Here is a 26247-nt window from a genome sequence, read left to right as displayed (position 1 = left end):
CCATTTTTTCATATTTCTGCTTGTTTATGTAAATCACTTCTGGGAAGCACACCCATCCCGAGCCTCGGATCCTCCTCCTGCTCTCTTGTATATTGAGATCTGGACTCTTGGTGTGCCATCACTTGGCGCTGTTTTCCCTGGAGCTGAGGCCTCTTCTGGTGTGGCCTATGCCTGACAACATGTGAGAAACTCCTGGGGGCCAGGGGAGATGGGGCAGAAGTTTCGCAGGGGCTGACATCTGTTGCCAGCCAGGCTGCTGAGAGTTCTGTTGGAAGTGAGGCTTTCCCTCAGCCCCTCCTTGGGATCAGAGCTCCCTTCCAGGTCCCTCTGCCTGCAGCATGCCACACTGGGGATGGGCAGGCAGGTATGCAAACCGCCCCTATGGGTCCAGCACACCGACATTTCAAATTCCCCTTTTATGGCAGCAAGCACTGAGGAAACCTTTGCTCTACAGCTTGTGAAAATACCTTAGCATGGCCAACTCCTCCCACAAACCAAGCGGCTGAAACACAGAGAACCAATGGAGAGCTAAAGCCGTGCTCTGATCCAGCCTTTGAGTTAAGTTTAGGTTAATCTTTAGAAACCCTGAACCTTGACGGAAATTACACTTCCCCTTCTACTTTTGGATATGTGATCCAAAATTTTCAAAATTAGCTTTCAAAATAAACAGAAAGAGGCCAGGGAGATAGCTCAGTGGATAAGTGCTTGCCTGGCAAGTGCAAAGTCCTGAGTTCGATCCCTGGTACCACCAAAAAATCAAATAAACAAACATAAGGAAATTAACAACTTTTTCAATTTTTTCTGTGATGGTATTCTGATTTCCTAAAATATTAGATATCAGTGTCTTACCAAAAAATTCTTTTCTTTTAATCTTGGAGCCTCTGCTTTGCAGAGTCTGGAACATGCTTAACCAGCTGTTGGTTAAGTTGGTGCTACGGATGTCCACAAATCTCCAAGTCTCACAGGGTCTTGTTTACTCAGCCTGAAAATGCGGCATGGATGAATTTGCATGGGTCACACAAGTACAGAAGGTCACTGGTCATAACTCCTTGCCAGATGAATGGGTTTGACAAGCTGTGCCCAGCACAATCTGGATTTTTCCCTCATCCTTTTTGTTCCAACGCAGATGCACAGCACAACCAAGTTTCCATGCCTCAAGTCTCATGGACTAGTGGTGATTCAGGCTTTCTTTGAAGCAGTGCCCTATACTGGTGGACAGCAAATCATTTGCTTTGCTTGTAAACAAGAGTGTATCTTAGCAAACGAATACTGGCAGTAAACCTGGACACTGGCTATGACCTTCAAAAAAAAGCCCTGGGCTAGCATGTGTGGGCAGCCAGCATCTGGTGAAGGCATGGTCTGGGCTTTCAACCTCAGTCGTACATCCTTTCCTACCAGGGGACACAGGTTAGGCATTCAAAGCAAGCGATATTGCTACCTGAGCTCTTCTGTCTGCTCTAAGTTGATTTGAAGTTTCATGCCCCATCCTAGACTAAAGAGTCCCATTCATGATGCAAGTGAGAGAGTTCCCATCTTTGCCTTTGCCTTGCAGGAATGCTGGGAGATATGATAGACTCCAGGAGAAAGGCATTTCAGTACCAGGCTGCTCAGGCCTTGGGCAAGAGGAAAAGTGATTTAAAAGCTTAGGAAATGCTAGTATTCTTTTTTTTTCTCGGTCTCATTTCTGAGCATTTTTGTTGGTAAAAGTCATCAGAGGAGGCTCTAGCCAGTTGTTTTGAGCCTGTGTCCTCCATACTTTAAGATGCAGAGGTGAAATGTAGACAAGAGAGGAGCTCAAAATGTAGATTTTAATGTTGTTCATGTAAGGTGAGGCCAACAGATGGGTGGTTGGTGTCACTGAAAAGAGAGATTCTCATTGGTAGTTCCTAAGCACCAGAGGTCTGTCCTGCTCCACTTGACTGCATGTGGAAGCTCCAGGGCCCAGGAGGCCGGAGGACAAAATCAGGGCCAAACCTGTGGTGTCTGCAGGAGAGGTGAAGCACGCCGGGGCAGCAGATGGAGGGTGGTCTCGTTTCAACAATGTCAGTAAGCCATGGAGCATGGGGAGGGTTTCTAGTCGCCTGGTATCTGGCCTTGAAGAGATTAGGGTAGGAAGACAGTAGCCCGTGTGTGAGAGCTCTGTGGGAGCCTGCTAATGGAGATGGTTGGCCTGTGACGAGGGCCTTCAGGTGGGTTGTTGGCTATTTTGAGAATGGTCTGACTCTAGTAGAAACAGTCCTTTCCAGTGCCAGAGCATCGGAACAAACAGACTTGCTTACCATAGAGAAAGAAAAAGTGGAGACCACTGTCAATTTTTCAGGTTGTTAAAAATTAGGGGGTGACACCCAAAAAAGATACTGCTTTTTCACATATTACCAGTGCTGGATCAGTGCCCTTTGGTCCAAAGCCTGGACCTTTGGTATAAGATACCTTGGTTTAGAGCCCTAGTTCCCATTTTCCAGTTCTGTGATCTTGGGTAAGTCAATTTTTTTCACTTCAATTAGTTTATCAGTTAAGTGGAACGAAAAAAAAATACTTAGATTGCTGTAATGATTAAATCATATTATTCACAGAAAGAATTTCACCCAATGCCAGGGTTGGTAACAAATACTCAATACATGTTAGTTGTCATTAACATTAGTATTCCTGCTCTGCTTCTGATTTTTGTTAATAACACTCTACCCCAATTTTTGCTCATATGAAGATAGAAGATCCTCAGACTACCTAAAACTAGTTTTCTAATAGAATTAACCTGTCGTTTCTTCTCTCAGTAACATCTCAGAGAGTCGACTGGATCTATAGAGATTCCAAGGAGAACAGGCAGCTCTTAAGAACTGGGTCTTCTGAGAGGCCTGGCTGGAGCATTCTAGATAAGCAGAACACGCTGTGTTGAAAAGTTCAGAAATGAATCTGAGATTCTCCTTCTGCCTTCTCTCCTCTCTTGTCTTTCCATCCTCTGGAGCTCTGACATCCATGGAGTGTGCAGGGCAAATTTATTGTCTTCCTGGCTTGGAATGGTCTGCACTGAATTGAGTTTGTGTGATGATCCTGTTTTATGTGAGAGAACGCGCTATCCCTCGGCTGCTCTGAATGGGTGTGCTAGAGAGCAGTGGTTTCGCTCCAGAGTGGGATGCCATAGAGGGTAGATTCACCAAAGGAAAGATTTCCTGGGTCTCTGTTGCTGGCCACCATGCATGTGCTTGCTAGCTCCGAATGCTGAACAGAAACACGAATCATTTGGAGCAGGGTCAGCAAGCTCTATTTGTGCAGGACCAAGTGGGAAAGACTTGGTTTTTCTAGCTGTGTTAGTTTGCTAGGGTTGATGTAACAAAGCACCAGACTGGGTTAAAAGCAGAGACTTACTGTGGTGTAGGTGTGGGTAGAAGTCTGAGATCAACGTATAGAAAGGGTTGTTTCTCTCTGAGGAATAGAAGGAAAAAAATGTGTTCTAGGCTTACCCCCTAGTTTGTGCATGGCTGCCTTTTCTCCCTTCACACTGTCTCCTTTCTGTCTGTAGTTACACAAAAAAATTCCCCAGTTGCATAAGAGTCAGGTTTCTGTCACTGTGACAAAATATCTGAGATAACTAACTCATGAGGGAGACAGATTTATTGTGGCTTACGGTGTTAGAGGTTTCACCTCACAATGGTTGGTTCTCCCTGTTGCTTTTAAGCCTAGGGCAGCATAAACTCTCCTGGCAGGGAACCTTCCCAAGCAAAGTTGCTTACCTCATAGGAAGTGAAGAATGGCAGGAGGGAGGACTGGGGTCTCAATATCCCCTTCAAGGGCAACACTCCAGCGATCTAATTTCCTCCACTACTACGGCCCCCAGGCCTCCAGTAACACCACAGAATAGGAACCCAGCCTGTGATAAGTCTTTGGGGGCCTTCATAGCCAAACCACAGTCTAAGTCCTACTGGATGGCGACCAGCTCTATGGACCTTATTTTAACTTTACCACCTTTGTAAAGACACTATTTTCAAATAAGGCCATGTTCTGAGGTGCTGGCAATTTGGACTTCAGCACAGGAAGATTAGGTGGACATAAATCATAGCCCACGGTTCTTGTCCTATGGTCTGTATTTCACGCTCTCAACTGTGAAGGCGGCACAAGAGCAACCAGAGAAAGTATATGCATTAATTCAGGTATATTCCATTAAACCTGAAATTATGTTCCCTGAGATTTAAATCCCAAATAATTTTAACATGTCACATAGTCTTCTGTTTTAATTTAATTTAATTTAATTATTTATTTTTGTATTTTAGGGAAGGGTCTACAGGATGCTCAGGGTCTCACTACTAGATTGGACTCGTAGTGATCCACCTGTTTACAGCCTCCCAAGAGCTGGGATTACAGGTGTGCAACACCACGCCCAGTCTCAGTTGCTGTCTCAGTGTGCCCCGGAGGTGGGGTCAGCATAGCAGGCCCAGGAATCGAACGCCTGGCCCCTCGCCTGCTTGTAGACATTCTGTTTCTTTTATTTTTTTTATCATTTAAAAACATTTGACTCAAGGTTCAACATATTAATCCAGAAGCTTCTAAATATGACACATAGTATGCGATTTCTGATCACATTCAGTGGCACAGACATCAAAGCTTGGCTAAACTGTGTATTTTGTAATAGGTAAAATTGTAGTTGTATTTCTGTGTGCATTTGTGAGACCAGGCCCATTTCAAGGTTTTAGGGGAAGAAATCAAGTGTCTTTGGCACTCTCAAAACTTGGCCCTTTGAGAGTGAACTTCCTAGCTTTTGACCCTAACCACCCATGAAATAAAAATGTCTTCCCTGATGTTTGTAGTCACAAAGTGAAATTCCTTTCCCAGGTATTTGGTTTTTGCTGGAGGGTTTCTTTTTTCACTGTAAGGTAATTGTTTACAAATGGTTTTCCTCTGAGCAATACTAGGTGCCAAAGAAAAGGGGAAAATGGCAGAAGAAAGGGCTACAAGAGACAAACAAAAAAAGTGTGAATGTGAGCCCTGAAGGATACTTATCCCCTGAGAAAGCTAGTGCAGCACCCGCCTGTGAGCAGGTGCCCAAGCCAGTGGGGGCTTCGGAGAGCTGGGGACAAGGGACTACTGTGCTCCAGATCCTTACCAGTGCCCTCAAATTCACTTTCCAGAGAAGCTTCAGATCCTCTAGGAAGCAACAAATCTGTTGCTACTTTCTGCTCTTCGCTTATTGCCACAAAATTATAGTGAGGATGGTCAGTGTGGTGTTTCAAAACCGCCAAGCCACCTTGATGTCCTAAGTCTGGGATTTGCTGGCTGTCCATGTTACACAGTCTATGAGCATGTGGGTATTCCTATAGACTGGTGGACCAAGCTGCTGGGTCGGATTCATATCAGTGTGACACATTTCATGCTCATGTTGTTCAGAATTTGCAGTCATTACAAATTCACTTTCTTTTCAATGGATAGGATTTGATAAAAGGTTTTAAAGAAGACACACTCTGTGATGTTTCTAGCCCTGCTTTGAACTCGCTACCCAAGTGGGCAGTTCTTGGGCCAGCATCAGCCATTGCTGCTTAGAACACAAAATCAGAACCACACACTTGGATCCAGATCTACTGAGTCCAGTTTAGCCAGCTTTGTGAGAGGTTGGTGAGCACATTCAAATCTAAGAAGTTACCTGGGTGCGGTGGTGCGGGCCTGCAACCCACCACTCTGGGAGGCCGAGACAGGAGATTCTCAAGTGTGATCAGTCCAGCTTGGGCAATGAAGCATAACATAAAAAATAAACAAATGTAAGGGATGTAGCTCAGTGCATAGGCCCTGGGTTTGATCTCTAGCGGTGAAAATTAAAAAATTAAATTAAATTATAAAATTGTTAGTCTTGCTATAGATGAACTTTGGAATCCTAATTTCAATCTTTGCTTAGTAGGATTGGTTTTCTTCCAAACCAGACAAATCTCATCTCAAGCCAGTTAGGATACAGTTATAGGGCTGTCTGGCCTTTGCTATTCTCTCCCCTTTCTGGAATGTTACCAAAGGTGTGAAAAAAAAACCCAGAAAAATATTTTCAAGATCCTTGAAAATCTTGTCCTGTGTCTTAGATCAATGAACAAAAAGGGAAAGAAGAAAATCAGATTTACTTTGAGTCTCCATAGAAACCCCACCTCAGTGTCAACTTAACAGTGTGAGACTGTTTCCTTCACACAATTATCCTAGGGAAACTGAAAAGTTCAAAATAACTCCTGGATGAAGTAAAGAAAGTTCTAATTCGATTTTTCTAAGACACGAATCCTTGCTAAATTTGTAAGTCAATGGTCTAGCACACCTTCAACAACTAAGAAAAGGTCAATTATTTAAAATACTTAAAGGTTACAGCATAGCTGAGTCTTAAAGAAAAAGAACTTGAAAGAACATAGTCATTTGACAAAACTGCACTCAAAATGAATGTGAGCTGTCAATTAATTCCAATAGTTTTTATAGTGTGGGGAAGAAATTCTTCATTAGACCCCGGTGGTCTTCACGGCAGAAGCCCTCTTTCTTTCCAGTTTGCTACCACTGCGTGATTCTGCCCTCTTACTTTGCTTCCTGTGCAAATCCCTGCTAATTCTGCTCGCTATGGTTTCCCTTGCCGTTGCTCTGGAAAATTGATATGTCCTTAAAGAATGTGTGCCAAGTGCTGTGACGTCTCTTCTCTCTGTTTTCAGCATTGCCCTGTCCAACTACAACCTGCTTGTGTTCCGTCGAGCTGGGTGCAGGAACCCCTGTATACAAACTGAGAGGAAGCCCAGCTTTCATGGGCTAAGAGGGTCTCGCTGGCCCAGATAGATGTTGCCTCTGATTTAAATGGCTTTGAATGACTTTCACTGAAAGAGCTGAGAACACTATGGCATTCTTTAGTTTACTTAATCTTATTTTTCCATCAGAAAAGATAACATGAACTTCCTTTTATAGGCAAGTGAGCTGAAGCTGGAGAGGTTGTTGTCTGTCTATGGAAGGTCAGCCTGTTCACACTGGAATGTGGGTCATCTCCTGTCTACCCCACTGTTCTAGCAAGTCATGCTTGCTGCATCCAGGATAACAATGTCAACAATAATGTGTTCGTCACATCATGTGCTTACCCGTACATGGACTAGGTGGATCTCTGTGGGCTTTCTATGTTTCATATTTTATTCTTACAAGTGTCCAATCCTCTGTGTATTTGTGCTATAAATCTGTGTTTTATAAGTAAGAAAACTTTGGCCTGGAAAATTTGAGTAATCTGTTGTTTCTAAAGGATATAATGAGTGTTTGAAGCTAGAATCTGGTCCCAGAGCCCATGGTCTTAGCTGGGATGCTATGCCGTGTGCTGCTAGAAAATGTGAGTATGCTGCTCTTCCTATGAAAAATAAATTATTCAGCATGACCATCTTCCATCTGGCCTATAATAAGGACAATCTGAGGCATCCTCTAAAATGTTCTCAGACCTAATCCTTTAGTACCATAATTCTAGTCGGACTAGAAGTTAGCTCTCTTTTTATACCTCATGTTCAGTTTTGTCTTCATATTCCTTCCAGTGGGCCAGCTCGCTCTGAGAAGGCTGTGTTCCCCTACAAGCTGGAGAATTCTATAGTCCTACAATCCTACTTGTAACTGGTTCCATCAAGTCAGCTATAGGGTGACAATTGAGTGAAGAGTCTGTTAACTCTTTCCTTTGAGAATTACTTCACTGCTTAGAGCTAGGTCTTAATGTGGGTGGTGCTGGGCCTCCACTATATGACCATTGACAGTCTCTGCCTAGGGACCATTCCTCAAACTGAGAAAAGAGAAGCCTTGATGGTTTGACTCAAAATACACCCCAAAGCTCAGGATTCTAGGTGGGCTTTTGCATGGTGACCACTGTTGCACTGGAAGGATTCATTGATGAATTCGTAGCTGAATGTGCTTTAGGAGGTTGGGTCCTGTGGGGTTGGAGGGAGAAAGTCCTAGGGGTGGAACCTGGAAGGGGTATTGTTGCACCCAGCTCCTTCTACCCTCTGTGACTCTTTCCAACCCTCTCTGCTTCCTGGATGCCAGGGGTGACCAGCTGTCCTCTGCCAGTCCCTCCTGCCATGATGTGGCTCCTGCCTGAATGGGTGAGCCAAAATAAACCTATCTCTTTTGGGAAGGATGTCAGTTCCTTTCTCCCCAGAAGACTTCTGGGCTCTTTCACAGTCTCCCAGCCTTCTCAAGAAATCCTCAAGCTCCTTGTAGTGAGATTTCCAGGTCAGGAAAAGAGAAAACATAAATCAGGATAGCCTAGATTTGTGGGTAGGTAATTACTCAGGTACAACTCATATTCACTACTATTGAAATCATTTGTGGATTTCACTCCATTATCACTTGTTCAGTGGTAGCTAATTCAGATATCTTTAGAATAGTCAGTAAATCCAGATGCGGCAAGTTGAACACAATGCATGATGGGAACTCAGGACATGCAGCTCTCTCTAGTCATTGCCTTCTTAATACACGGGCTAGATGTTTGAAGGTTGCCAGATTTTTCTGGTTCTAAAAGAAACAAAATTGGATTTTTAGAGGAAATTTATAGTTTTAAAAGAATAATAGGACAATGATTACAAAACAAAACAAATCCTGTGTTAAGGATTTGCAGCTTCTAGTAATGGTAGACTAGGTGATTCAAACTAACCCTCCCCCCAAAAAGAAAAAAAAAAAGAAAAGAAATGTATAAAAGCATCTTTTTAGAAGCATTAGTGACCAGTGACACAGAGATGAGATAGTGACGTAGACAAGGAGGATGAAGCTTGGGGAAGAGCCAGAAAGAAAGCACTTGCCTGCCGAGAAGTGCTAGGAACAGCTGCCTTTGGTGTGAACTCTGCAGGGGACGGGTGACAGATACTGGGTCCAGATACTGGTGGGAAAGTTCCTGCCGTTATGCAACAGAAAGGGTGAGCCAAAGCAGCAAAGAGGTCGAGCTGGGTAGCAGATCCATGTGGCTGAAGCAGAAATGGTTAAAGTTAAATACTTGCCAAAGGCAAAACTCCTGGTATTAAAAACCCTTGCTGTAGGTCATAAACTCAAAGGAAACCATTCTAATGGTAGAGTGCAGACCCTAACCGACAGTTACAAATCCATGAGCTGCCACTTCTGAGCTAGAAGTTCCCTTCCAAGCCTCCAGAAGGAGGTGAAGTGAGAGCTAGGGCTCTCAATTATTTCTGGATGTAATTTTTCAAACAAAAAGCCAGCACACAATAAAAGGCTGCAAGGCACTTGGGTAGACAAAATGTGATGTACCAGAAGCAATGGAAGTAATATGACTGAAAGAGACCCACAGATACTGGAGTTTATTCAATACAGACTACTCTACAAAACAGTTATTTTTACAGTATTTGTGGCACTAAAATGTCACATCCAAAGATGTAAATATACTAGTTATAACAAGACAAATCACAGGACTAGAGACTGTACCAAGATGTCAAGATGTTAAATTAGAGAACTGAAAACAATCAGCTGAAATTAAGAACATAAGGGCCAGCCAGATAGCTCAGCGGACTAAAGCGCCTGCTTAGGTGAGTTCAGTGCCCAGGGCATGCTGAGAAGGTGATTACGACTGGGTATGGTGGCACTCGCCTGTAATCCCAGCATTTAGGAGGCTAAAAAACAGGAGAATCACTAGGAGTCTAATCTATGTAGTGAGACCCTATAGACCCTGCACTAAAATACATTTTAGAAAAGAACATAATAAATAGGTTTAGCAGCAATATAACAGAGTATTAGTGAATTTAAAATTTCCCAGAAGAAACTAGATACAATGCATCTGGAGAGATAGAAGTGGAAAATAAAGAAGACATGAAGGTTACATGAGACATGAAGGTTACTTGAGAAGGTCTAATATATTTTAATTAGAATTTCAGAAGTGCAGGAGAGAGACACAGAGGTAAGCAAAACTTGAAAAGATAATAGCTGTGGATATAGAAAATCAGTCCAGCAGTTTGAGAAGACTAGGCAGGAGATATAAAAATAAATTCATATCTAGATATACCAAACTAAAAATTGCAGAACATCAAAGACAAAGCAGCCGGAGTTTGATCGACAACTAAGTTTTCAACAGCAACCCTGAGAAGTCTGGAGACAAAATCAGTGACAGCTTAGAATTCCCACTTTACTGAGATCTGTAAAATGGAAGCAAAATACTTTTTCAGATAAACCCAAACCAAGGGAATAGCAGATTCATACAAATCAGAAAACTCTGAAAGACAGTCTTCAGGTAGGAAAAATATTCTGCTACATGGATATTTGAATAAGTGCAACAACAAATGTTTAAATGACATTTGCTATTTAAATAATATCTAGTGCAGTTCTAAGGGTTTTTTATGTATTTAGTACAGGTCTATAGCGTCTCACTACACAGATCGGACTCACAGCGATCCTCCTGTTTTCATCCTCCCAAGCGCTGGGATCATAGGCCACACCATCGCACCCAGTCCCAACCGCTCTCGTATCATGCCCTGGGGGTGGGGCCAGCGCAGCAGGCTGGGGATCGAACCTGGGGCCCTGCACCTGGCTAAGCAGGTGCTTTTAACCCTCTGAGCTATCTGGACGGCCCTGCTCTAAGTATTTTAAAGAACAGAACCAAAATATACAAACACAGTAACTAAGCACTAAGAGAGTAACTATAGATAAGATCCTGAACTACATTTCTTGCATATTTTGGAAGAAAGCAAGTTATAGATAAATATAAATAAGTTAAGGTTTCATGTTGTGAATCCAAGAGAAAGAAAATATATCAAATAAAGATATAAGATGAGAGATTTAAACTCAAAAATAATATTCCTTTGAACACAAGTGAGTACTCAAAGAAAAAGATGAAGTTTGGATTTGAAGGAAAAATAAATTTAAGCTTAGTATAAAAGACATATCTTAAGCAAAACATACAGTTTTGAGAGTTTAAAAAAATGGGGAAAAGCTGGGTGTGGTGCATACATCTATAATCTCAGCACTTGGGAGGCTGAGGCAGAAGGATTGCTGTGAGTTTGAGGCCAGTGTTAGCTACACAAGCAAGTTCAAGGTCAGTCTGCACTGCATAGTGAAACCCTGTATCAGAAAAAACAAAGATATTTTTTTTTCATTAATTTCAAATATAGTAGCCTTTTCAAGTCAAAAGCAATACTAAAGTGAGATTCTTCAAAATGATAAAAGGTTTAATTTTCCCAGATGTCATTTTAAATTTGTAAAGCAAAAACTGTCAAAATATAAGAAAGTGGAGAAGTTTGAATAATCCTCCAATATCTTAATACTTCCTTCAGTAAGTATTAGAACAAGAAGTCACTGCAATTAGTAAGAATAAAAATAGTAATTAAATAATAGTAGCTTAATTGTCCCCAACTTAATGGACATAGCTTTATCTATGTATTATACTAAGTATATCAACATAAAATTATTTTCATGTCCTGAGTTACTGTATAAAGATTAACTACATAGTAGAAAGTGAAATAATAAAGGGTTCTGTTACAAAGGCAATTATGTTAAAAGTAAAAACATGAAAATAAAAAAAAGATTTAATGAGATGCATTATTTATGATACAAATTATCCTGAAAGAAATCAGCCCTTTCCATTTCTTAGGGCTGCTGACAAAACTCTTGGATGCAGGCAGTGTAAGCAGGTTGCACTTCAGCTAGGAATGAAAGCACTTTCAGTGTGCTCCTTTACAACTCAAGCTCTGTTTTCAGCAGTGCAAACGTCACTTTGTAAATATTCTGAATATATTAAATTTTATATACTTTCCTGTGATGACTGTACTTCATAGTTCTTAACAGAGCAGTTTTTTTGATACTTTATCTAAAACAGCAATTCTGTATGTTTTAAGGAAAGGCATTAGGATAGAGATCTTTTAAACTTTCAGAAAGTAAAACCTCTTCTTTCTGTATAAAAGCTGTCTAGAACAATAAGATACAGCCCAACTGTAGAGTTAAACTAACAGCCCTGGCTGGGTTGAAATATCAGCTTGCTTTTGTTAGCCATTGTTCTTTGAGCGAGCAATACTATCCCTCCAAGCCTCAGTTTTTTGATCTGTAATGTGGGTATACTACCACTTGTTTCATAGGTTATTACTGAAGTTACCTTAATATATGAACTTGGAATAGTATGGGTTCTTCATGTCCACTATTAACAATTGTTAAGGAAGAATCAAAGCTTTATGTCCCAAGGCACAAACTATCGATGAGATCAAGAGAAGGTATTTCCTCTTCCCCAAGTTGTTCCAATCAGTCAGTCAGTTCTCCATTTTGCTGAGGAGCAACTGGGTTGCCTGTGACCCAAATGTAGCCAGGGAATGTGGTCCTTTCTGGTCTCCAAGTCTCATTGGCAAGAGTGAGACTGTACTTGGTGTTCACATGTCCGTGCTGAGTGTTTGCACCTTTGCCTTGGGGAAGCCTCCTGCCTGTCATTGTTGTCAGAGCTGTGAGTCCGGGCAGGATGTGGCAAAGGCCAGCTTGTGCCTGCACCTGCCTGTGGTAACCGCTGCTGTGTGCCTGTCTCTGAATGCCGTGGTCAACTGTGGAATGTGTCCATGCAGTGCCCCCACCGTGGGGTGGTCTGAGAAAAGACCTCTCCTTGTGTGCTGATTAGCACTGTGGGAACAGTTCTGCAGTGTGGCCTTTAAGTCTGGATTTTAGCTGCTGGTCCAAAGGGGAAAGAGACAGCCATGCAGACTCTGTGTCTGTGAGTTGCTTTGATGCCTGCAAATAATTAGGCAGTGAGAGCATGACATCAACTGATCAGGAACATTCGATAATTATACTACTAATATCCACCATTAATTGAGTAGGATGTTCTGCTAAGTGTTTTAAACATATTTCATATTTACAACCCTGTGAGGTAGAAACCATTAACATCCTAGATTCAGGATGTTAATTGAGATATAAGGGGACTAAGAACCTGGTTTGCTGTTGTGAGTGACCTGAGATGACCTGTGAAAATGGTTCGCTACTCTCTCAACCTAGAAAATCCCACAAAATCATGCAAATCAAGAGGCTCAGATATTCATGTTCACTTTAAGAACACGCGTGAAACTGCCCAGGCCATCAAGGGTATGCATATGTGAAAGGCCACCGAGGATCTGAGGGATGTCACATTAAAGAAGCAATGTGTGCCATTCTGGCGTTACAGTGGTGGAGTTGGTGGGTGTGCCCAGGCCAAACAGTGGGGCTGGACGCAGGGTCGGTGGTCCAAAAAGACTACTGATTTTTTTGCTGCACATGCTTAAAAATGCAGAGAGTAATGCTGAGTGTAAGGGTTTAGATGTAGATTCTCTGGTTATTGAACATATCCAGGTGAACAAAGCACCCAAGATGTGCTGCCGTACTTATAGAGCTCATGGCTGGAGTAATCCATCCATGAGCTCCCCCTGCCATATTGAGATGGTCCGTACTGAAAAGGAACAAATTGTTCCCAAACCAGAAGAGGAAGTTGCACAGAAGAAAAAGATACCCCAGAAGAAACTGAAGAAACAAAAACTTATGGCAAGGGAATAAATTAAGCATAAAATAAATGCGGATAAAATTGTTGGCTATTTAAAAAAACAACCTGGTATGCTAGTGCTAAAAATGAAAGAAAACTAGGTTCTACTGATGTATTCAGAAGGAAAGAAAACTTGACCCCCTGGGCACATTCAAGCAACACACTATTTTTTAAATTAATTTTATTGAGAAACAGAGCAATGAGACAGTTTCAAAACCGATCAATAGGACAGTTTCAATAATTAATACATTGCATATTATTATCTTCTTAGTGGTTATTCATAGTAAAAGATGCATATATGATATCCTGTCCAAATACTATTACTACAAATCTTTCTTCTCATTGAATTAAAAGAAAGTAGCTGTATATCCTATTTTGTATATATAGATACAAAATGTTCCTTCTTTTGTATCCCCTTTTTTTGTTTAGTTTTGTTAGAGATGGGTATTCCATTGCCATTTAAATATTGTAGGTGCGTAAATTCAGCAAAATAATCCAACATAGTCCAGTGGTTCATAATAGTAGTGGGTTATCCATAGGACTGGCAATGTCAGAAGTTGTTGACTTGAGCCTTTACAGTATGGCTTTACTTTTTATACCTCGTTTTTATACTTTTCTCCTGGATTGTTAAGACCAAGATAAAGCAAGACCTGTATAACAAGAAATGTAACTTTTGTATCCGATAAGATCAGTCAAGTCGCCTCAGGATTTATCCTGTTACCCTGTACCACAGTTTGCAGATCCTTTGTCAGTGTCAGCCATGTGGATGAGTCACTGCCATTGCTTGACCAATTTGCTCTCTGTGAAAGCCTGAGAAAATGTTTTCTCTCCATGTGAGACTCCTTAGGCACACTGTACATCATCGATCATGTTGCTCTGTGGCTCCATAATCTCCTTGATCAGAAAATTTGGGACACCACTGATGTTACAGTACAGGTTCTCCTATGTCCTAAGTCCTCACTGACCTTGAAAGGCTAGGGCCAAAATGTTGGCTGTCCTTGCAGCCCTTCTATTTCTCTAATTTTTGGTCTGCATACTTAGGATGTTAACACTCCGGGCGAGAAGCTTATTATTACCCTACAACATATGCACTTGGGTTTAACCTCACCATCTGTCTGAATATCAAACATCTTAGGCGTAACATGGAACAGGTATTTTCCATCTAGTATTGATATGTTAAACTTTAAGTCTCTACAGAATAGGGAGAAAAAAATTTAAAAACTGTTTAAAAAATATGAACAAACAATTACATATCTTTATACAGAAATTTAGAAATCTAACCATATCCAGCATTTTAGCAGGACGTCCTAACTTTCCCACTTAGTTTACCCATAAACCCCCCCCCCCCGCCAACAGTCAAACAGCTGTTTACATGAACAGCCTAAAGCATCAGGCTGAGCACATGCTGACTGCTTGCCTTTCACTCTCATCATTAGCTACTGTTGCTTTTAAAAAGGCCTCATAACTTAGCGGCACACTCTATAGCAACCATGTGAACCTTCTTGTGGGTGGTGTCGGGAGACCAGGCATTTGGACACAGCCCTGTGGGGTGTTCCATCATGTATAGGGTCTTGCAGGAAGCTACAGAGATGGGAAGTAACTCAAATAGCTGGAGCTGGGAGCTCTAGAGGCTTCTTCAAGCCCACACCTCCTGCCCTCAGGCCTAATGATAGACTTACCATAGCTGCGCAGGGATCCTTGAACAAGTTTCAGGGCCTCCCTTGACTCAGACTCAGAAGTCACCTGACATCACTCGCGCTGAGCTCTATGGGTTGGTATTCACAGGCCTGCCAAGTTTCGAGACAAGGGGAGATGCCCCCTTTGAGGAATTCCAGAGAACTTTCTTCCATGTTTAAAAGCTACCACACCATTCTTATCCTTTTATTTGGTCTATTTCATCAGTTTTTACTTCACTATAATGAAATGTCTGGGATGGTTGACTTAAAAGTGAAAAGGCTGATATGGCCCCACAGTTTTGGAGTTTCCATGGTTAGATTACCTCCGGATTAAGTCTCTGATGGGGGAACCAGGCAGCAATAGCAGGGACTTGTGGAAGAGTAAACTGCTCCCTTCTTGGGCAGGTGGTGAAAGGGAAAAGAATGGAATGAGGAGTGTTAGACAGTCCCTGTCAAGTGCATGACTATGAGGACCTCAGAACCACCTCCCACAAGACCTTATCTCTCAAAAGCACCAACCTGGGGATACCAGGCCTTTCACTCACAGACCATTGGGGAACATTGATTATCTAAATATAGCAACTGGCTTGGGAATATTCAGTGTAATGATCATGATCCCATGGCTAAAAGCAAAAGATGCTGCAACAGCACGGACTCTCCATGCAAGTAGCCACTGTCCTCTACTGCCTGTTCTAGGATAAGGAGCACAGCACTGTCTAAGAGGGGTTCCCAGACATGAGAGTGTGTCAACACCACCCTGGGAGCTTGGCAGAGCTGCACATTCCCTACTGGCTCCATAGAGACAGTGGGCATTCCACCTCTGTGGCCACAGCCTGCAGCCAGTATCCTCAGCTGATTCTTAGCTAAGCCCCCAGCAGCAGCTTGCTGATCAGTATTTGAGGGAAATAGAGATGATTTTACTTCATCTCTCAGGAGAAAGACTTCCTGGGATCTGTAAATAGCCAAAAAGAATCACATCAGTTTTCCAAAATAGGAGCTCAGATTTTGAAAACTGAATGTAAGGACTGCTAACCTAGGCTCCCGGCATATTTTAGAAAACACAGAAGGAGGAGGCAAATGGCAAGAGTCCCTTTCCAAGCTGGAGACAGTAGTCCTTTGGTTTTTCAAACTATTGGTTGCAATCATTTAGTTCTATTCCTGTTAGTTTGCAAAGGGATGGAGGGCTCTCTTCTCACTAAACTAGCAAATGTATTCTACATGTTACTTTTGAAATCTATCATGCTATGCTCAATGAAGAGAAATGTAAAGACCGTAATAGGAATGTCACAAGGGGTGTGTAAACCCATAGCAATTCTTCATCCTTTGATAGTTCTTGGTGGTAGAGGAGTGAAGGGGTACAGAAATAAGAATAGAGAAGAGAAGCAATGATCAGGGAAATATTTCTGGGAAATTTAACCTGAATTCTTGCAGCTTGGCTTTATTTGTACAGCAAGATGCTGAAAAGGCATAGAGCCCTTGGCAACTGGCTGCGCCACAGAGGCTGCCCATGTGTGTGCCTGCTACCCTGTTCTTTCCCCTCAGGAGACTTCCTTGGGGGAGCCAACTGAAGCTTTTTATGTTTGAATAAAAGGAAAGTTGGCTTTAGGAGTCTTCTATTTCATTTTGGATTTACAAGCTAAAGGCCACTCTTCATCTCCTAGGGACTCAAATCAACTGCGAGGAAGGTAGGGAGGGTGGTGAAGGAGGCTCTGCCTGGCTGGCCAGTCTGACCTCTGCTAGGTAGGAACCACAGTCCCAAAACATCTGCTTATTTTTGATAGATGAACCTCTGTGGCAGCATGTCATCTGATTCCATTTGGAATGTTTTTTTCCTCCTCTTCTGAGGAAAATGGCTTTTGTGGGGGCCATTTTAATATATATATATATATATATATATATATATATATATATATATCAGAGCAGTGCAGTTACCTGCACTAGCATGGAAAGAAGAATGTGGAGCTGGATGAGAGGTCACCGCTTAAAAGGTTCCACAGTGGGTAGAGGTAGACATGGGGTTCAGGAGAAGAAGAGTGGAAGGAAAGAGTGGATTCATTTCCTGTGGGTAGGTAACAAAGAGACATAAACTAGGTGGCTTAAGATAGCAGAAATATATTCTCTTACAATTACGGAGGCCAGATGTCTGACAGCAAGGGTGGGCATAGCTACACTCCCTGTGGAGGCCTGGAGTAGAATCTCTCCTGGTTTCTTCCTCTTCTGATGGCCAAAGGCTGCATCACTCTTATCTCTGCCTCCATCCTTACATAGCCCAGTCCTCCCTGTGCAATCTCCCTAAGACTTGTTTTCAGCCCTGGAGATAGAGCCCAGGGCCCTGTGCATGTTAGGCAAGTGGCCTACCATGGAGCTACGCCTCAGCCACCAGACACTAATACGGATGTGATGGCACTTAGCACCCCCAAGCATCATCCAGGATATGTCATTGCAAAATCCTTAGCTAAAGCCAAATAACCCAATCAAAAAGGCAGGCTAATGAAGGGAAAAGATACTTCTCAAAAGGGACAAATAGCCAGTAAGTACATGAAAAAGCCATCATCTTTATCCACTAGGGAAATGCAAATCAAAACAACTCTGAGATTCCATCATATCCCAGGTAGGATGGCTGTCATAGTGAACACTGAAAGCAGCAAAAGGAAGCCCCACTATGCTGTTGGTGGCAAGGAAAACTAGAGCAACTACCATGGAAATTGGTATGGAGAGTCCTCAAAAAATCAAAAGCAGAAGTCCAATTTGACTCTGATGTACTTTTTCTGGGTATATTCCTGCAAAAGTGAAAGACATCATACTATAGTAATATATTTATACCCATGTTTAGAATAGTACAGCTCATAATACCTGTGCTCTGGAAATAGCTTTGATATGCAACAAATTAACGGACAAAGAAAATGCGATATATTTTAACAATGGAATATTATTCGACCATAAGGAAGAATGAGCATGTCATTTGTAGGAAAATGGATGGAACTTGAGACCATAAAGCAAACAAAAGAAGACAGACACAGGAAGTTTAATACTTCTTAAATACATGTTTTCCTTCATATGATAAACTTAAAGTATAAACAAATGAAAGATGGTAGGAAATAAAAAGGCAGACTTTTGCAGATGGGGAAGGAGAACAAAGGCAGAAGGAAGAAAAGAGAAAGGGGCAAAAAGATTTAAAAATGGTTGATTTGTTATGTGCCTGTTCCCAAAATAAGCATCACTATTCTGTATTACAAGCATATGCTAACTTTAAAAAAAAATCCTTAGCTTCATTGCATCTATAGAAATCCTTTTTGTTCCAGTAAGGTTCTAGGGATTAGGAACTAAGGTCTTGGAGGCTTACGCTCTGCCACCACAGAGTGTCTAAGCTACGTGTCAAGAACCTGTGCTGAGTGGGGGCCATATCTCTTGGGAAACCATCCACAACTTTGGCCACGGGGGATCACATGAACACTTCCATTTCAAAAAGTGACACTCCTGGCGAGGCTGAGAACAGCCGGCAGACTCCTGCTCACCAGGAATGCAGGGCGACTGTATTGAGGAAACCATGGAGGGAAGAAGGAGAGAGGGTACAGAGCCCTGGTGAGAACAGACCAAGCCCTGACAGCTGCTTGGATGGTGGGAAAAGAAAAAGACATACCCGAGGGTCCCAGCCAAGCTGATAGAGAACCAGAATCACCTGGTATAGGTTGTACATCTCTAACTCAATATTCCAAATCATAAAAACTCTCAAAAATTTGAAACCTTTTGAAATTAACATGATCTGATCATGCAAGTGGAAAATTCTATGCCTGACCTCATCGGAGAGGTGGCAGTAAAAACAAAATTGCATTAAAGATATTATATAAAATTACTTTCAAGCTATAAGACACGTATAAATATAAATGAATTTTGCCTTTAGACTTGGGTCCCCTCTCTCAAGATGTTTCAACATTTGCAGACATTCCAAATCCAGGAAATCTGAAATCTTAAACATTGTTAGTTCCAGGCATTTTGGATAAGAGATATCAGCCAGTTGCAGAAAGAATATGGCCCCATTCCTGGCTTCATGAGGAAGTTACTCTTGGTTTGCAAGAGTTTTGGTTATAAAGAGGGGAAAATATCCTTTTCTTACTGAAGTTAGAAAGCTGGACAATGATAGTTCCTCAAAATGATCCAAGAAAAATGTACTTTGGAGATATTTATTTCATTCTATTTTAAGTTAATTTTTAAAAATAATATTTATTTGAGGGCTAGCCAGATAGCTCACTTGGTTAAAGTGCCTGCTTAGGTAGACACAGGGACAGGGGTTCAGTCCCTGGTGTGCCCTGCTGGCCCTGCTCCCGGGATGCGCTGAGACGGTGATTGAGAATGGGCATGGTGGCACACGCCTGTAATCCCAGTTCTTGGGAGGCTGAAAACAGAAAGGCCAATCACTATGAGTCTGATCTGTGTAGTGAGACCTTGTACTAAATGCTAATAATAATAATGATGATGATGATTTATTTTAGTTCAAAAATAAATCAGTTTTCTCAAAAAATCCCAGAGTGGGACCCACCCTGAGCCCAGTCAACAGAATCACAGTCACTAGACCTGGAGTGCCCTTATCAACAAAGACCTCCTTGGGAGAAATTAATGAATCTTTAGAGATTATTGAGATTTGTAATATTCTTTTCTATTAACTGTCATAGAATTTTGTTTTATAAAAATTGTATTTATTTATTTATTTTGTACAGCATCTTGCTATGCAGCTTGGACTCCTAGTGATCCTCCTGTCTCAGCCTCCCCAGTGTTGGGATTATAGGCATGTGCCACCATGCCTGGTTTCAGTGGCCAGCAAGGTGGCATGTGTGATACCAGGGATCAAACCTGGGTCTTTGTGCTTACCAGGAAGGCTCTTAGACCACCAAACTATCTCCCCAGCCCCTCTATTAACTCTTTTATCATTTCTCTCTGTTTTGTTTACTTCTCTTAATTTCATTCTCTTTTCTTATAATTTTCATCATCATCTTAGTCTCTGCTTTCCCATACTGGATTACCAAGGAGCCTTATGCCCAAAAGTTCATTAATTATATCCTTATGCTTTAGTTCCCACTGCCAAAATCCTGTTCTCTTGTTACTTACCAGATCAAATCCCTGAGAGGAAGGATCCATCCACTAGTTCAGGTTTTGGCTGTAGGCTGCTTATATGAGTCACAGAGTCCTGGTCTAGTCACCTATGGCCAAGAGGTGGGACCATGTGATACAAACTAGATGTTAGTAGGATCAATGCATATGAAGGGCACAGTCACTATTGTGCCTTAGAATAATGACTCTCAGGGACAGCGAGATAGCTCAGTGGACTAAGCGCCTGCTTTGGCAAGTGCAAGGACTAGTGTTCAATCCCTGGTACTACATGCTGCACTGGCCCCATCTCTGGGCATGCTGAGCCATTGATTGAGTCTGGGCAGGGCATGGTGGCGCTGTAATCCCAGCACTGGGGAGGCTGTAAAAGGGAGGATCATTATGAGTCCAATCTGTGTTGTAAGACCCCATACCAAATACATAAAATTTTTTTAAAAAGGTAAGAATAATGACTCTCAACCAGCAACATGAAGATTGCCTGGAAGGGGCCGGGGAGATAGCTCAGTAGAATAAGCACTTGCCTGGCAAGCTTAAGGTCCTGACTTCAATCCCCAGTACCGCCAAAAAAAAAAAGAAAAAAAAAGATTGCCTGGAAATTGCTAAAATTCATTTTGGGGCCCTATCCTGGATCTCAAAAATCATGGGGTGGGGTGGGGGAGGGGCAGAAATCTGCATTTTAAGAGACCCTGTAGAAATTCTGGTGTGTTATTAACTTTGCAAGCTGCTGCCTAATGATTAGCAAATAGCACATTGAATAAAAATAAATGTTTGCCTGAAATGATGGGAGAACAAATGCTGGGCACTCCAAGTTTAGTAGGTGTGAACCGAAGCACTAAGGTCACTCAGCTAGGTGGGAGTGGCATTTGTTGCTCTGTCTTATGGATGCCAGGATGTCAGGGCTCCTGATGCTGGATGGTTGGCGTGCTCTCAGTTGTACTGCCTGCCAAATATGCACCCTGCTCAGTCCTCTCATCCTGCCCGCCATTCTGTACTCTTTGTGATCATTTTCCAGGCCCTCGTCCCCACCTAGATATTTCCTTGATGCTCTAAATGAACATTTCTGGTAGAGAACTGCCTCATGCTGAGTTCTCATCACAACTGTGACAAGTTTTGTTTAATAACTGATTATATTTCTAGGGGCCGGGGAGATGGCTCAGTGGAATAAGCACTTCCCTGGCAAGTGCAAGGGCCTGAGTTCAATTCCTGGTTCCAAAAAAAAAAAAAAAACTGATTATATTTCTAGTTAGAATTTTGCTTTTCTCCAAAACTTCAGCTATTTACTTTGATTTTTGTAGCATTCAGGTCATTTACACGTCGCCTGTCTACTGCTGTCAAAGTAAGAATTTCAGTTTCTTATATTATTTTTTATCTAATTTACATTAGTGTAGATTAAAGTAGCAAAGACATAAAGCCAAAGATAAATGAGGGGAAACATGTGGAGCCATCTTCTTTGCCTTTTGAGGAAATGTAAACAAATAAAATCCTAATATAGGGCTATATTTTGGTAATGTATAAGTAGGTAGAAAATTTAAGGGGGAGAGTTGAGAAATTATTCAGTAATTAGATAAAAGTTACAAATAAAATTTTGAGAAATCAAAATCAATACCAAAAGTCCATATGGACCATATATTGAAATTTTAAATACAGACATAATTCAATACCTTCTTCAGGCTGGTATTTCCGTCAACATGAAACCAAGCATGTGCCAAACCCTATACATTAGGCAGAAATTTTGTCACTGGGACACGATACCCAGCACCCATAACTTAAAGGAGAGTGCAAAGTTCATGATTTGGCTCACGTTTCAGGGGACTTAGTCCATGAGCAAAGTACATGTCTCTACCTTGGAGCCAGAGACATTGTGGTGGAAGGGTGAGGTGTAAGAGAGATGCTCACTTTCTGGAAACCAAGAAGGAGAGAGGAGAGAAGAGAGAGGAGAGAGAAGTGGGGAGAGAGAGAGGAGAGAACAGGAGAGACAGAGACAGACTGACTGACTGACAGACAGACTGACAGACAGAGACAGAAACACACACACAGAGAGACAGAGATACAAAGAGAGAGAGCGGGAGAGAGAGACAGGCAGAGAGACTCCAAGGACACAGCCTCAGTGACACACCTCTTCCAGTAAGGCCTCATCTTCTAACAGCACATATAGCTATAAACTAATCAATGTGTTGAACTAGTGATGGGTATATCACATTGCAATCCAATTTTCTCCTAAAATTCCCACCTCTGAATACTTGAGACTTTTGGAAGGCATCCTAGATCTACACCATGATCTTCCACCCCAGCTCCCCACAAAGCTCGTGCCTATCTCATTATCTAAAATGTATTTAGTTCACCTCTTAAGAGTCACTGAAGCCTTAACACTTTCAGCATTGCTGGAAAATCCAACTCCAGAGTTTTCTCTGAGACTCCAAGCAAACTAAACTGTGGGCCCCAGTAAAATTCAAAGTTAAGTACTTCCAAGGTATGGTGCTCCTCCAAAAGGGATGAACTGGTAGAGACAAAGAAGTCTTGCCAAAGCAACACCAAAAAGCAATAAGGCAATATTAAATTCTGCAGCTCCATGTCCACTACCCAGAGTTGGTTGTAGGCAGATGTAAATATTAATATAGTAGTAGTGGCGGCCCTGGAGATTAAACCCAGGGCCTTCATGTTGATCTACATCCAGTCCTTTTTTATTTTTAATGTTGATGCAGTGTCTCAAACTTGGGATCCTCCTGGTTCAGCCTCCCAGAGTGCTGGGATTATAGGCCTGCATCATCATGTCTAGGTTCATTTTTATCCTATAAAAGTTAGTTTTGCAAAATACTGACGAATATAAATTACCAGACTTATTTACAAATCAGTTTCCAAAGTGCAGGCCCAATCATGCTCCCTTTGAGCTCAAAGCACTCGAACATGTGTCCTTGCCTGAGGAGTGAAATCCTTGGACTTGGCCGGGCATCAAGGTCCCTCCAAGAAAGTTGTCTTGCTTAGCTTTCACCTTTCTTCTGTGTCTGTCCTCTACTCAGGGTACCTGGGCTGCTTGTGCTAAAGGCATTTGCTTATGTTCTTGTCATGGGACCCTTCATGCTTGTGTCTGTTTAAGAATTAGGTTAACTACAAAAAAAAACAGCATCTGCACCACCCCTGCAGTATAGATTTTATTTTCCTGAATTACGCATTCCTTTTTTCTCTTACCCCACTATGACCCAACCGTCTTTTCTATCAATATTTTAATATTAATGGACTTACTTTGCTTTCATGTAGAACATTTACTAAAGAAGGTTTGCACCAGCACCCCACCTGGAAAAGATACAACTTGCTACATGTAAGCACACTGTAAAAATGAGTTCAATGAAAATTGACAGCCTTAATACCTTATAGTCGGGTGAGTGTTGCTTGATACTTGTGCTGTCTTGATTAAAGTGCTCAGGACCAGCAGCAAGTGGAGCTTCTCCTTAATGGACTCAGATGGGTTGAAGGAGGGAAAATAGATTGACTTTCCTATTGTTTTCAAAGCTCCATCCAGGCACCTTCTGCGATCACTGGGAAAGGGGTTGCTTCCCATGAGGGAAAGCAATGGCTCGCTCCTATGATGCAAGAAACTAAAGGGCAAGATATTGTTTTCGCCCCGCTTCCTGTCACTCACCTTTGCAAGAGTCTAAACCTCCCGGAAGCCCTGAGCTGCCTCATGGGCTACAGCTGTACAAGGGGGAAAGAAATGATCACTTATGCAGCCTTTGGCGATGGGTTGGTGCATCTGTCATCTCCGAAGCATCAGGATGATAGATTCTTCGGACCCGTGGCCTTAGGACGAAGAATGAGCTTTCACCCTCAGGTTACCTCGGGTGGAGACTAGAGCACACACTTGGAAATTTAGCTTCCTTAATTCACAATCTTGTTTTTTCAGGTTCTAGTAGCTGACTCATGAATTTCTGTCTTAGGTAAATTTGGATCTAACTTTGGAAATCATCTTCTGCATGAGCTGCAGCCCTACCTCCCCTGCCCTGCCCTTTCCAAGCTCTCTGTTTGGCAACTTGCAAGTGTTGCCTCTCCAACAGAGAGAACAGTTGCGGGTCGGTGGCAACATAGTACATGAGTCCCAGCATCCCCAGCAGAACCCGTTGCAAGGCTCCACTCTGCAGCTGCTCAAATTGTTCACAGACGTTCTTCCTGTTTTTCCAGGCAGTGCTGAGCCCTCTCATAGCCATTGCGCTGAAAATATCCCAGATTCACGAGAGAACTGGCCGGAGGGGACCCACTGTCATCACCTGAGCGGAGAGAGATCACTCGTGGAGGCCAAAGAGCGCTCAGTGGGGGACACTTCGTGACGCCTTCCTGTTACCTGTTTGTGCCTCTTATGACATGGAAAATAACAAAAGATGTTTTGTTGTTGGGAAGTAGGGGGCGGGTGGGAAAAGAAATCAATTTTGTTTTGCTTTTGTCCAGTTCCTCTGATGCAACTGGATCAGTAGTTGTCTGTTGTAGCTGCATGTCTGTCATTTGATACCTGTATTTTATCACACAAAGGGGGCTCCCCTTGGAGAAAGTGAGTGGGCCGGGAAACCCTGAGTCACAGCTTCTGTACCTCTTTGGTACCACATGAGAAAAGGGTCTAAAATCATGAAACAGAGAGAGGTGCCAGAGTTAAGGGACCCTAAGCCAGAGCAGCCCCTGAGCAGGGAGAAGAGCCACCCCTGTGCAGAGGAAGAGTCAGTTTCTCTTCCTAGGCCCACATTTAGATTTCCTAATAGCCCCCCTCACCCACACAGTGGCCCGTGCCTTACAACCTCCTGATGTCCCCGTCCCATCTTCTTTCACATCTTCTAGAGTGTTCTATAAACCACAATGATATGCTTCCAACAAAACATATTAAAGGGTGTTTTTCTCTTCCTTAGTTTATAAATATTATTTTAGCTGGCAAGCTGGTTGCATTCCTTCAGATGCAGCCAATTTTGTGCAAGTGGCAGGAGTTTCTTGACAAGATTCTGCAAATGAACGCTTAAAAGGCGGGGAGGCCTAACTTGCTTATATCACATAGACTGATAGATGACTTTATCCAGATTTTTCCTGAGAAGCAGGAACACCATTGTGTGCACCATAGCTCTGGTTTTCCAGGTAAAGGCCTCTTTTCATGCACTTGTTTGAACACAGTTCCGACCTTACTTTCAATGGCTGTAAAAAGGAGAGAGTGGAGGTGCTGTGAAAGTAGCAAATGCAGAGGATGCTGGAAGAAAGCCTTTCTGGCTGGACAGCCCTGAGCCTGGAGGAGAGGGCTGCCAGGCCTCCTAGGGGCAGAGGACCACGCTGGACTTTGTTTGCTAGGCAAGGAAATGGAAAGGCAGCTCTGGTAGACCTGGCTGTGCTCAGGCAGAATGCTGGGGGCTCGGGACCTGCTTGCTTTCGGGGGGGGGGACCAGCACACCCCACCATCACATCCTTTGCCGAGGTGACCTAGTGCACTCTGACTGTTAAGCAATGTATCATGGCTGTACTCAAGCTTGGTGCGAACAAGGAAGCATGCCCAGGAAGGCAGTTGCTTCCATTTGCTGTCTGTGGTTCTGTCAGAAACTCGCTAGGACATTTAGAAGCCAATAAAAGGGAAATTCCTTATTTTAACCTGAGTTAAGGACTGAAGGTTTCAACTCATTCATTTCACCATTTGAGAAACTCCAGGAGTGACCACCCTTCTGATAAATGTGCCTTTTGGAATACTTGTAAGGACCATTGTTCCTGATTATCACCTGGGGAGTTTGTGAAATAAATGGAAGAGAAAAAGTGATTTGCTCAGAATTGCCTACAGTAGTCAGCAGAAACTAGAAAGCAGCTAGACATTCATTGTAGTAGTCTTTATTTTAAAATAATAAGAAGGTGGCTCTGAGACTTAAAGAATGAGTTATAAAATGTATCACCAGTGGAATAAAATTTGCCTTATACCTTTGACTCTCCTTATCTGTTGAGTAAAAGTCCCTGACATTTTCCTTCCAGCTGCCCATTAATCATAGATGTGTTGTTCAGGGTAATGACACATTCTTC

The 26247-nt window shown here is 42.4% G+C and overlaps 1 protein-coding gene across 1 annotated transcript in view; it reads left to right on the top strand.

Annotated features, from left to right (window-relative positions):
* Pgm5 (phosphoglucomutase 5) overlaps positions 1 to 26158 on the top strand; it is a 204185-nt gene extending 178027 nt beyond the window's left edge. The window contains exon 11 of the mRNA XM_004637168.2: positions 24397 to 26158. Coding sequence (XP_004637225.1) covers positions 24397 to 24486 — 90 coding nt within the window. The 3' untranslated portion in view covers positions 24487 to 26158. The remainder of the gene's footprint in view (positions 1 to 24396) is intronic.
* The last annotated feature ends 89 nt before the right edge of the window (positions 26159 to 26247 follow it).

This window comes from Octodon degus, unplaced genomic scaffold (assembly GCF_000260255.1).
Source record: "Octodon degus isolate 3935 unplaced genomic scaffold, OctDeg1.0 scaffold00087, whole genome shotgun sequence".
NCBI classification, from domain to species: Eukaryota; Metazoa; Chordata; class Mammalia; order Rodentia; family Octodontidae; genus Octodon; species Octodon degus.
The sequence above is the reverse complement of the archived record's forward strand: the minus strand, read 5'-3'. Positions and strand labels throughout refer to the sequence as shown.